We start from the raw sequence: 12,831 nt of genomic DNA on the forward strand, positions 1-12,831 counted from the left end.
CCCAGCTACACCCCATGCCCTTCTCCATATCCTGGCCTTTCATATCGTCCCAGGATTCCCATAGTCTAGGAAGCTGAGCTCCTACAGTCACAGCGGAGCTACTCCCTGTCCTGTGAGCTTCTCCATCTGCAAAGATAGCCATTCCACTACCAGAGCCAGACACCTGCCAGACAGATATCGACAGGTAATAGGAGGGAAGCAATGTGCCCTCCATTCACAGAATTATGTGGGCACCTTGTTCCCTCTCCCTGCCCCCCACCATCAACTCTCCAAGCCAGACTCAAAGTCAATGGGGACTGGGGATTTCTCCCTCAGATAAAGTCCACCAGTGTTGCGTGGGCTGCTGCAGCTTTCACTCGTTTCATTCTGGGAAGATGGTGCTTAGTCACATGGTGCCTTGCTGGGAAAGTGGAGGAAATGAACATGCCTCCTTTCACGGATTTAGGTTGGCACCTGCCCCCAGCCAGCTCTTCAGGCTGGACTCAGTCAACATGGAACACAAGACTCTCCCTTAGACAAGATCACCAGGGGTGTGCAGGCTGCTAAAGGTTCCTCTCACCATCTTCTCATCTGAGAAGATGACCCCCCCCCACCAGCTGCAAGAGTCACTCACGGTGTCCTGGTAGCTGCTATGTCTTTGCACAGTCATCATTGTTGAAGACAGTCTCTCTTCTTTCTCTTCTTTCCAAAATTTTTTCCACTATCTCCTGGGAATATGCTTGCTCTCCTGTTCTTCCTATATCTTCCTGTGGTCAGAATCAGCTTGTGTTTTGTTTTGTTTTGTTTTGTTTTTCTATTCAGCCATCTTGCATCCTATTTACTTGTTTACTTATCTGGATTTACTGTGCCTTCATGATTCAATCTTGGTAGTTATGTGTTTCAAAATGTATCCATTTCTCTTAGATTTTTCTAAGTTTTCAGCTTATAGTAGTTCATAATAGTTAATGATTTTTGGATTTTTGTAGTATCAGTTGTAAAATGTCCTTCTTATCTCTGATTTTTTTATGTTGGTCTTTTTCTTTGTTAGACCATCTAAAGATTTGTCAATTTTGTTTATATTTTCAAAAAGCTCTTTATTTCATTGATCTTTTGTTGTAGGTTTTCCAGTTATATCATCTATTTCTTCTCCGGTCTTCGTTATTTCTTTCCTTCTACTAATTGTGGGTTAGGTTTGTTCTTTTTTGAAGTCCTTGTGATACATAGAGAGATATGAAATAAATAATTATTTTTTCTTTTTGATGTAGGTGCTTATCACTACAAATTATCTCACAGAACTGCTTTTACTTTATCCCACAAGTTTTGGTATGTTATATTTCCATCTCTGCTTTCTTTCAAGAAATGTTTCAATTTCCCTTTTGATTTCTCCAGTGACCTCTTGTTCATTTACAAACATGTTGTTTGCATTATTCCTAAATTTTATTTTGTTGATTTCATTCATTTCATTCCATGGTATGGTTTTCACTTTTATTTCACTTTTATTAAATTTGTTGAGACTTGTTTTGTTGCCTTAGTATGACATCCTGGAGAGTGAACCATGTGCTGTTGACAAGGATATACTTTGCAGCTGTCTAATGAAATGTACTGTAACTGTTATATCCATTTGGTCTTACACCAAGATTTAACTTTGATGTTTCTTTGTTGATTTGGCAGGGAGGGCAGAATCTGGCTGGTCTATCCATTGTGTTGGAGCCTGTCTCTCCCCTCAGAGTTAGTGTTTGTTTTATAGAATTGGGTGCTCTGGCATTAGGTGCATATACATTTATAAGCATTGTATCTTCTTCTTGAATTAATACACTTTTCAAAGATTTATTTATTTGAAAGTCAGAGTTACACAGAGAGAGGAGAGATAAAGAGAGGTCTTCCATCCAATGGTTCACTCCCCAGCTGGCCGCAACGGCTGGAGCTGCGCTGATCTGAAGCCACAAGCCAGGAGCTTCTTCTAGGTCTCCCACACAGGTTCAGGGGCCAAGGACTTTGGCCATCTTCTGCTATCCCAGGCCATAGCAGAAAGCTGGATTGGAAGTGGAGCAGCTGGGACTCAAACCAGTGCCCATATGAGATGCTGGCGCTTCAGGCAAGGGCATTAACCCACTCCGCCACAGCACCAGCCCCAAATTAATATCTTTATCACTGTGTTATGACCTTCTCATTTTTTTACATTTTTTGTCTTAAAGTCTTTTATTTGGTATGAGTATAGACACTTCTGATCACTTGGGTTTCCATTTGCATGAAATAACTTTCAGTCATTTGCTTCCAGTTTGTGTGAAATGTGAAATGAGTTTATTGTAGGCAGCACATTAGTGAGTCTTATTTCATTGTCTTTTCAGCCAGCTTCAATCTTTTAAATGGGGAATTTAGTCCATTTGCATTCAAGGTTGTTATTGGCAACTAATGACTTAGTCCGGTCTGTTTAAGGAATTCATTCTGTTTGTTTTGAACGTCTTTTTTCTTTTTCTCTTCCTACTTGTGACTTGGTAGTTTACTGTATTTTTAAAAAGATATATGCATTTATTTGAAAGTTAAAATCAGAGAAAGAGAGAAGGAGAGACACACAGAGTTTCCATCTGCTGGCTCACTCCCCAAATGGCCACAACCGCTGGGGCTGGGCCAGGCTGAAGTCAAGAGCCAGGAGCTTCATCCAGGTCTCCTTAAAGGGGTACAAGGGCCCAAGCACTTGGACCATTCTCCGTTGCCTTCCCAGGCACCTTTGCGGGGAGCTAGATAGGAAGCGGAGCAGCCTGGACTCAAAGTGGCACCTTTCTGGGATGCTGGTGCTGCAGACAGCAGCTTAACCCACTATGCCACAACACCAGCCCTGTTTTACTGTAATATAAGGTTTGATTCTTTTCTATTTCTGTTTTGTGTATCTGCCCTTCTGAGCTTTGTACTTGAATGTGTTTTCATGAAGGTAATTATGTTTCTTTCCTCTTGAATGTAAGACTCTCTTAAGTATCTTTGATAAGGACATTCTAGAAGTGATAAATTCTCTCAGGCTTTTGATGATTTTGGTCTTTATGTCTTTACTTTTGAAGCATAGCCTTGCTGAGCCATACCGTTGTATGTTGAGAGTCTTTTTCTTCAAACACTTGGAATATCTCATTCCATTCTCTCCTGGCCTGTAAAGTCTTTGCTGAAGTCTGTTAGTCTAAAGGGGGTTTCCTTAAATGTGACTTGGCATTTTTCTTGTGAAGATTTTAGAACTCTTTGCATTGTTCTTTAAACAGTGTGACTGTTTCACAGTGAGGACTTTTCTGGTCGTGTCTATTTGGGGTCCAGTTTCAGCTGTTATTTCATTGATGTTTTCTTTTCCTCTTTCCTTTGTTCTCTGACATCCCTAAATTCAAATATTGGTGAATTGAATGCTATCACAAAAGTCTTGGATGCTGTCTTCGTTTTCTTCCTGTCTGATTGGAACATTTCATGAGTTCTGCATTCAGATTAAGATTCTTTTTCTTATCTGGTCTTTATAAATACTTCTTTTTGGTAAGATTATTATTTATTATTTGAAAGAGTTACACAGGGAGAGAAGGAGAGGCAGAGAGAGAGGTCTTCCATCTGCTGGTTCACTCCCCAATTGGCTGCAACAGCCGGAGCTGTGCTGATCCGAAGCCAGGAGCCGGGAGCTTCTTCTGGGTCTCCCACGTGGGTGCAGGGGCACAAGGATTTGGGCCATCTTTATACTACTTCCCCAGGCCATAGCGGAGAGCTGGATCGGAAGTGGAGCAGCTGGGACACGAACCAACACACATATGAGATGCTGGCACTGCAGGCGGCAGCTTTACCCTCTGTGCCACAGTGCTGGACCCTGTGAATGCTTTTTAAATTGGATTTACTAAGTTCGTCATAGTTTAATCTCTCTTTTACAAGGAAACTATCTCTTTAGTGAATTTCTCATATTGTACATTGTTTTCCTAATTTTATTAAACCATATTGTATCTCATTGACTTATACTCATTCTTTTCAATTCTTTTATCAATCATTTCATCAATACTCTTTTCTTTGGCTGTCTGTTGCTAAACAGTTACTGTGTTTCATTTGAAGCATGCTGTTACCTTGCTTTTTCATACTTTCTGTGTTTCTCCACTGATATTTGTATACCTAGAAGATTAGTTGTAGGCCAGCACCACGGCTCACTAGGCTAATCCTCCGCCTGCGGCACCAGCACCCCAGGTTCTAGTCCCGGTCAGGGTGCCAGATTCTGTCCCAGTCGCTACTCTTCCAGGCCAGCTCTCTGCTGTGGCCTGGGAGTGCTGTGGAGGATGGCCCAAGTCCTCGGGCCCTGCACCCACATGGGAGACCAGGAGAAGCACCTGGCTCCTGGCTTCGGATCAGCGCGGTGCGCTGGCCGCAGTGGCCGTTGGGGGGTGAACCAATGGAAAAGGAAGACCTTTCTCTCTGTCTCTCTCAGTGTTCACTCTGCCTGTCCAAAAAAAAAGATATTTCTATTGATTTTAAAAAGTGGGTTCCATCATAAAAGGATTTTGAAAACACAATTTATTTACTTGAGAGGTAGTTACAGATACAGGGAGAGATAGAGAGAAAGGTCTTCCATTCACTGGTTCACTCCCCAAATGGTTGCAATGGCTGAGCTGGGCCAATCTGAAGCCAGAAGCCAGGATCCCCTTCCAGGTCTCCCACGTGGGTGCAGGGGCCCAAGGACTTGGGCCATCTTCTACTGCTTTCCCAGGCCATAGCAGAGAGCTGGATCAGAAGAGGAACGACCAGGACTAGAACCAGAGCTACATGGGATGCCAGCACTGCAGACAGAGGCTCAGCCCACTATACCACAGTACCGGCCCCAAAAGGGTTTCTCTCAAAGATGTTTTCCCAGAGTTGGCTTGGTAGACATCGTTCCACTCAGACACTGTAGTTACCTCATACTCTCTTCTGCTCTTCTGATGGCAGCAGTGGTGGGGGTTTGGGCAATGCCCTTTCAGTGCCAGAGGGTTCATGTGGTGGTGCAGCAGCCACACTGCTGCAGGTGCACAGGCCTGCACTCCTGGCACGTTTGTGTATATCCCAACAGTGGTCCACAAACTTGGGGTGGTATAGGTCCTGGCAGTAGCCTGCAAGGGCAAGGTCTGGGTCAAGAGAGCACTAGCACACAGTATGTATGCAGCACATGGGTCTCAATGGTGGTGTGTACTGCCTAAGCGCTAGGGAGTGACAGAGGAACTGGGCCTCAATTCTGAGGGGGCAGCCACATTTCCTTTTAGGATCCTGGGGCACAGTTCACCATTTTCTGAACCATTTGTCCCCTGTAGTACAGAGCAGTATGTGCAGTAGGTTGTAAGGTCGCAGCTGCACAGCTGTGTCTAATTGGGTACAACTAGCGTAGAGCCCCAGGGAGGGGACTGCAGGGGCTTCTTCCTGGAAGGCATATGGATTCTGACAGTGATTCTTATTTCACGGTGACATCACGTTGTTACGGAATGTGCAATATGGGAGGGGAGGTAGGGGATTCCTTCTCTAAACAAAGCTACCACGCATGCTCCTAGTAGCTCTCCCGACTAGGCTCCATGCCTGTGAGGACTGTGGGTCTCTCCTACAGCTAGGATGGCTGGCACCCAGCATATATGAAGATAAAGTCCACTAGGACTCTTGTCAACCCTCTTCCCTGCAACAAAGATTCCTCTGGGCAAGGGGATGAGGGTTGGGGTTGTCATTTAGCTTTGTTCCTCCCTCTCCACAATCATCTCTAGTCTCCACTTCTAGCAGGATTCCTGTATCTCCCTTGTCAATTTCTGGTGATCTCCATTGGCACACCCCAAATGCTATCTGTCATTCTATTTCTTCCCTGCAGGGCAAGAGGTGAGCACTGGGTAACTCTGTTTGACCTTCTTGAAAATCTCTCTGATGTCATTTTGATCCCCTAGATACTTCTGTGAGGTTTTAAGAGTAGATGTTATTGTCCCTATTTTACAGATAAGGGACATTTTCCAAAGAGAGACAAAGAGAATCTTGTTATAGTCCACATTGATCAAAGCAGAGTTTCTGGTGATAGGACCCTTGACAGTTTTCAGTGCTCCTCAGGTAAATAAAATATGCAAACAAGGTTTCTGAAATTTTTATATGCACAGGAATCACCTGGGGAATTTTACTCTGTAAGTCTTGAATTCTCTGTTTCAACAGTGCTCTCAGGAAATGCAGCTGGTCTGAGGACCACATCTTGTTTCCACAGAAACCTTTTATTTAAGGAATACAAACTTCATGCATTTCCTAAGTGCAACTTTAAGAACATCATGATTCTTCCCACCATATCTGCACTGCGAACCACACTCCCACACCTCTTCCTGCTCCCTCTCCTGTTTCCATTCTGATCTTTTACTAAGATCTATTTCAAATGAACTTTATACACATATGATTAACTCGTTACTAAGTAGAGTTCAACAAATTGTATATAAAAAAAAATCTGTTCCTCAACAGTCAAGACAAGGGCTGTTCAAAATCATTGCATATTGAAATGTTAATTTCACTCCTATAGATTACCTTTTAGATGCTCTATTAGTTACCACAGATCAGGAAGAACAGATGGTATTTGTCCTTTTGGGACTGGCCTATTTCACTAAGTATGATGTTTTCCAGATTCATCCATTTTGTTGCAAACAACAGAATTTCTTTTTACCGCTGTGTAGTAATCTATGGTATACATATCCCATTTATTTTAATTCCAGCCTTTAGTTAATGGACATTTTGGCTGATTCCATATCTTAGCTATTGTGAACTGAGCTACAATAAACATAGGGGTACAGATAACACTTTCATATGCTGAGTTCATTTCCCTTAGGTAAATTCCCAAGAGTGGGATGACTGGGTCATTTGGTGGGTCTATATTCAGATTTCTGAGGTATCTCCATACTGTCTCCATACTGTCTTCCACAGTGGCTGTACCAGTTTACATTCCCACCTAGAGAGGATTAGGGTACCTTTTCCCCCACATCCTCACCAGCATTTGTTTTTTGTTGATTTCTGTATGAAAGCCATTCTAACAGGGATGAGGTGAAACCTCATGTTGATTTTGATTTGCATTGCCCTGATGACTAGTAATCCTGAGCATTTTTTATGTGTCTGTTGGCCATTTGGATTTCCTCTTTTGAAAAATGCCTGTTTAAGTCCTTTGCCCATTTCTGTTTGTTTTGTTGCTGAGTTTCTTGATCTCTTTATATATTCTGGTCATTAATCTTTTATCTGTTGCATAGTTTGCAAATAATCTCTCCCATTCTGTCAATTGCCTCTTCACTTTTCTGTGTGTTTCTTTTGCAGTGCAGAAGCTTCTCAATTTTATGTAATCCCATTTGTCAATTTTGGTTTTGATTGCCTGTGCCTCTTGGGTCTTTTCCAAGAACTCTTTGCCTGTGCCAATTTCTCGCAAGATTTTCCCACTGTTCTCTAATAATTTGATGGTATTGGGTTGCAGATTTAGAGGGCCACATTTTTGATAGTGCCTGATTTTCCCCAGGTAAATCCGAATTCTTAGTGTTGCTTTGGATATTCTATATCTGGTCACCAAACATGAAAGGTAGCATGTTCTGATTATACTAAATGAGTTGTCTTTAAAAAGAAAGGGCCCCTTCACAAATGTCTTAAAAAGAACTGCTCTTCTTCCAGTGATGGTTATCAAAGGCAGTGAAAGCTCTGAGGAGGACTTGAACTCCTGTGCAGATGGCAAATGGTTTCTCCTATGTGAGGAAAGTCTTTTCTCTGAGAAGTGTCATTTGTCTTAACCAGAATAAGATCTATGTCTGCAGTTTTTTTTTTTAAGATTTATGTATTTTTATTTGAAAGGCAGTTACAGAGGCAAAGGCAGAGAGAGAAAGATGGAGGGGATGAATGGGGAGGGGGAGAGAGAGGTCTTCCATCCACTGGTTCACTCCCTAGCTGGCCTCAGTGGTTGGAGCTGTGCTGGTTTGAAGCCAGGAGCCAGGAGCTTCTTCTGGGTCTCCTATGCAGGTGCCAGGGCCCAAGGACTTGGGCCATCTTCCACTGTTTTCCCAGGTCATAGAAGAGAACTGGATCGGAAGTGGAGCAGCTGGGACTCAAAGTGTTGCCCATATGGGATGCTGGCACCCCAGGCAGCGGCTTTACCTGCTACACCTGCTATCACTTTGCAGATGATACTCTGTGTTTGTTCTTTCTCATTATTACAATTACCCATCCCTTTGATACTGATGTTGAACAATCGCCTACATTTTCTTTTTCTCACCAGAGTTGGGTAGTAAATCATAGGTGTTCCAGTAGTACGTACTTAAGTCATTTTTCTTTAAAAGTTGGAGTGTTTGAATAGAAGTTTAGAATTGCCAGCTAGAATAATTCCTAAATCCACAATTATGGTTGTGCAGTTAAGGAAAAAACAATCCCTTTCCTCTACCCTTCTAAATTCTCATCTGGGCTCCTGTAATAAAAGACAGATTAATAAATGGAAAACAAATAGAAGTTTGCTATAAGGTATATATTTCACAGATACGTGGTAGAAACTCCAGGGAAGTGGTAACTCAAAGAGGTGACTTTGTTTTGGGTTTAAATGCCATCATCAGCTAAAAAGAAGAAAGATGTGGGAGACGCAAGTTCCGGGGTGGTGACCAGAAGAAAATACAGTAAACGAGAGTGAGGTTTGTCTTATAGATTTACGTCTTCTCCACTTCTAAGAGTCTCTTGTGATTTTAGCAACATGCTTCTTTCTTCATAGGAAAGAGAGGTTCACCCTTCAAATTGGAGATTTCCTTTACAGATGTAGTGCTCCAGCAGGAAAAAGTAACATGCTGTGTTTGGAGTTTCTCATTTCTGCTCTGTCTCAAAATATTCGTTATGCCAAAGAGGCATACTTTGAGCAGCACATTATGGTCTACGACTGTTTGTCTCTACAAGGTAGCACAAGTTAGACTGACAACATGCTAACTGGCATCTTGCGCTGTTGATTCTAATGAAACATGCATGAACTTCATGTGGATGGGATTCCTGCCAGTATGCGTTTCCGTCAACATGGTAGTATTGGGATTCACCAGAACCAAAGTATATTTTAGTTAGTCTTTGTGCATGAAAATACTGAAGTTAAATTAGGACATTCTTTTCAATCTGTATTGTTGAGAAATGTGAGTGCAGCTGCACAAAAGATCTCTAATGCTTAAGGGTTTGATTTCCTGAATTTGTGTTCATTTCAACTAGGATGGCAGAGTTCAAGAATACAAATACAAATTCCACAAGTTAAATCATATAGCCAGGTTTGTTTTCCTGGAACAATGACTGACTTGTGATAAAAGATTAGAATGCTTGTTTGTATTTTAAGACCAGTTTTCTGTGGATGGACAGAGACATGGCTATCACTTGAAGTATGAATTACTTAAGAGCAGCCAGAAAACTTGGGTCTAACAAATAACAACAATGCATTTGCTGTGTCCCTGCCTCTTTATGGCCAGTGAGTTAGGAGCACTGCCATGGAATCCTAAATCTCCTGTGTGGGCACCTGGACTTTAAAAGTAAACTTGCAGTAACTTCTGGAAGGCGCTAAAGTAGCTTATCTATCTCAAAACTATTTTTCCTATGATGTGAGAAAAAGTCTGTGTAACCAAAATGATTTAAAAACTAGTAAGTCAAATTGAAAGCCTGTACTTTCAGACATGTATAGGCATTTCCTGCCTCATGTCAGTAAATTGCAAACATTAACTATTCCATGTGAAAATGCTAAGAGGGGCGATGCTGTGGTATAGTAGGTTAAGCCACCGTGTCGTTAGCATCCCATAGGGACTCATGTCTCAGCTGCTCTTTTTATTTTGTTAAGATTTATTTATTTATTTGAGAGGCAAAGTTACAGACAGAGACAGAGAGAGGCCTTCCATCTACTGGTTCAATCCCTGGATGGCCACAATGGCCAGCGCTACACGGATCCAAAGTCAGGAGCTTCTTCCGGGTCTCCCACGTAGGTGCAGGGGCCCAACATTTGGGCCATCTTCTACTGCTTTCCCAGGCCATGGTAGAGAGCTGGATCAGAAGTGGAGCAGCTTTGACTCGAACCTGCACCCACATGGGATGCTGGCGCTGCAAGCTTTACCTGCTATGCCACAGTGCTGGCCCCATGGCTGCTTCCAGTCTAATCCAGCTCTCTGTTTTTGGCCTGGGAAAGCAGTGGAGGATGGCCCAACTGCTCGGGCTCTTGCGACGATGTGGGAGACACACAGTGACAAAGGCAGAGTGACAGGCAGGCAGGGAAAAGGGGGGAGAGGGAGAGGGACTGACTAGACAGAAGGCACTGGGAAAACATATTCCTAACAAAAGACTTGCTGGAACGTGAACACATTTCTCTTGTATAAACATCGGCTGCAAAATGTCAAATGACAGAGAAGATAGTAAGATTCTATTAAGCTTCCATATTAGTTTTGTATTGTTGTACGTAGTGATCTTACAATTCTGTGGGTTAGAAGTTGACACAGGTATCACTGGGTTGGAAACCCAGCTGTCAAGTCATTAGGGAAGAATCGGTTTCCTTGCTTCTCCCAGCGGCTCTCCAGAGTCCTTGTCTCATGCCCCCTTTCCACTTCCTCCGTCTTCAAGGCTAGCGGTGGCAGTGTGAGTCTTGCTCACTGCATCTGACATCTTCCAACTTGACACCTCCCTCTGCCTTCCTCCTCTTTTTGAGAGCCCTTGTGATTACAAGGCACCCATGCGGATAATTCAGAAGAGTCCTCCTATCTTAAGGTCAGCTGATTAGCAAATTCCCCTATAAGCTAAATTCCCTTTTGCTATGTAAGGCAACCTAGTCACTGGCTCCAAGAATGAGGACATCAGCATATATGAGGTGTGATTATTCTGCCTGCTGCAGGTGTTAAAAAGCAAAAGTCTGTCTTTCAGGAAAATGTTCAGTGCCAGGTTATCTGCTGGGTGGTACATTTGCACTTAGTTTGTAAAGACTTGGATGCTTTTAGTAAGTAATGGGCTCTGAGTATCAGTTTGTTAGGACACAGTTGCATTCCCATGGCGGTGTGTTAAGTGAGCAGGGACTACAGTGCTGAAAGCTGTCACTGACAGCTGTCACTGACTGTGATGTGCTAGAGTCACCTTAGCAAAGTAGCACTGGCTGGGTGGTTTAAACAGTTTATTTTTCCACAATCCTTGAGCTGGATTCCCCCAAACCGTACCCCCTCTTCACCCAGGCCTCTCATTGGGTTTTCACATAGTCTCTGCATCTGACCATGTCCTAATCTCTCCTCCTTACAAGCTCAGTGATCATGCTGGGTTAGGATCCCTGCTAATGATGACATGTTTCTTTAAAGAACCCATCTCCAAATTCATTCGGAGCATTAGGATACATGACATTTAGGGGGAAGCAATTATGCCATAAAATATATAACAAACTTCATGATTAACTTGCAAGACTCTACACTAATATAGACCCACGGGTGAAAAAAAAAGGCAGGAGAGGGGCTATAACTTAGCCAAAGGCACTCAATGACAGTCACTCTCGGGTAGAATTTTTTTTTCTACAAAAATGGTGATTTATTTTGCTTTAACATACAATGGTAAATATACTGTGGGATCATCAAGTTCTTAAAAATTTTTTTCTGGGCTTTACATATTACAGTATCAATGTAAGCTCATAAATTCTTCCATTCCAATGAAGGGAAGGGATCCAATTGACTCCTGCTAGCAGCTTGGCTAAGAATGGACATGAAACTCAAACAATACACCAAAAATATATAAAGCACTTTTTTCCAAATGATATAAAAGTTTTGAAACAAAATCACTGCCTGCTCCACAGGACAGACAATTTGAATTTTAAAATTGCTCCAGGCCAGGAATAGCAGAACCCTGTGTAACAATACTTATAATACACTTGAACAATCTTTTATTCAAGACTTTTGCACTTGATATTAAAAAAAAAAAACTGAAGAAAAAGAAAAACAGTAGCCAAGAAACTGCACAACCAAAAAATGAAAATTCTATAAAATATTTCCACCACTATTTAAATGCCAAATTTAATCAAGCAGTAAGTAAAACACAAAACAACATCATAATACAACCTTCTATTTAAAATAACAGCACTGTTCCACCTCTTTTCCACTGAATTTTACATATGAACAGACTATATATACTGGTTTTGCAGAGAAATGTCCATTTGGTCTGTCACACCAGCCAGGCTCACACCAAATCCTCTCATCTTTGGAGGATGCACAATTCCATGCTGTTTCCATGTTTCCAACATTCCGAGTTGGGTGCAGTGTCTCAAGTATAATACATGTCTCCCTTTTCCTTTACACAGTGCAGAGTATATGGGCTTAGGTTACGCAGATTCTCTTCACTCCAGGTCACTGTCTTTCTCTAAATTTAAGGCGGTGTTCAATGGAGTGCAGTAGTTTGGCTTGTCAGAAGGTACGTAGCCTGGCAGACACAAACACTTGTAGGACCCCTCGGTGTTAATGCACTTGGCGTTCTTGCAGAGAGACATCCGGTTGTTCAACTCATCACATTCATTTACATCTGCAATAAACCAAACCATGCAGGTGAACAGTCCTTAAGGTCACCCCGTGAGGGAACATAACCTCCACCTGCCTGAGATGTCGGAGTCCCCAGCAGGCTGCACCCTCCTTCCCAGTATTGCCTGTGTCAATCACACAGGCAAGACAAAGTCTTCTTCATATCTTAACAAGGGGGATCATTCCCTGATAATCCTTCCTTGTCATTTAACATAACATGAGCATTCTGTTAGCCTGACGCTTTATAGTCAAACTTCAAGAAGACTGGAGGGACTGTTACCTTTAAATTTCTTTCTATAGGTATACAAGTGTCCTTCAAAATGCTTGAAAATGTGTGTTATGGAAAATTACATAGATTTCAAAACTT

General features: G+C 42.3%; 1 protein-coding gene across 15 annotated transcripts in view; it reads right to left on the reverse strand.

The window, feature by feature from the left end:
• Nucleotides 1-11,462: 11,462 nt before the first annotated feature.
• The window catches only part of LTBP1 (latent transforming growth factor beta binding protein 1), a 445,461-nt gene continuing 444,092 nt past the window's right edge, over nt 11,463-12,831 (reverse strand). For all 15 annotated transcript variants that reach the window (XM_008254559.4, XM_070069261.1, XM_070069260.1 and 12 more), the window contains one exon: nt 11,463-12,468. In XM_008254559.4, the coding sequence (XP_008252781.3) occupies nt 12,287-12,468 (182 nt within the window). In that variant the 3' untranslated portion in view covers nt 11,463-12,286. The remainder of the gene's footprint in view (nt 12,469-12,831) is intronic.

The sequence above is a fragment of the Oryctolagus cuniculus genome, chromosome 2 (genome assembly GCF_964237555.1).
Source record: "Oryctolagus cuniculus chromosome 2, mOryCun1.1, whole genome shotgun sequence".
Lineage (NCBI taxonomy): Eukaryota > Metazoa > Chordata > Mammalia > Lagomorpha > Leporidae > Oryctolagus > Oryctolagus cuniculus.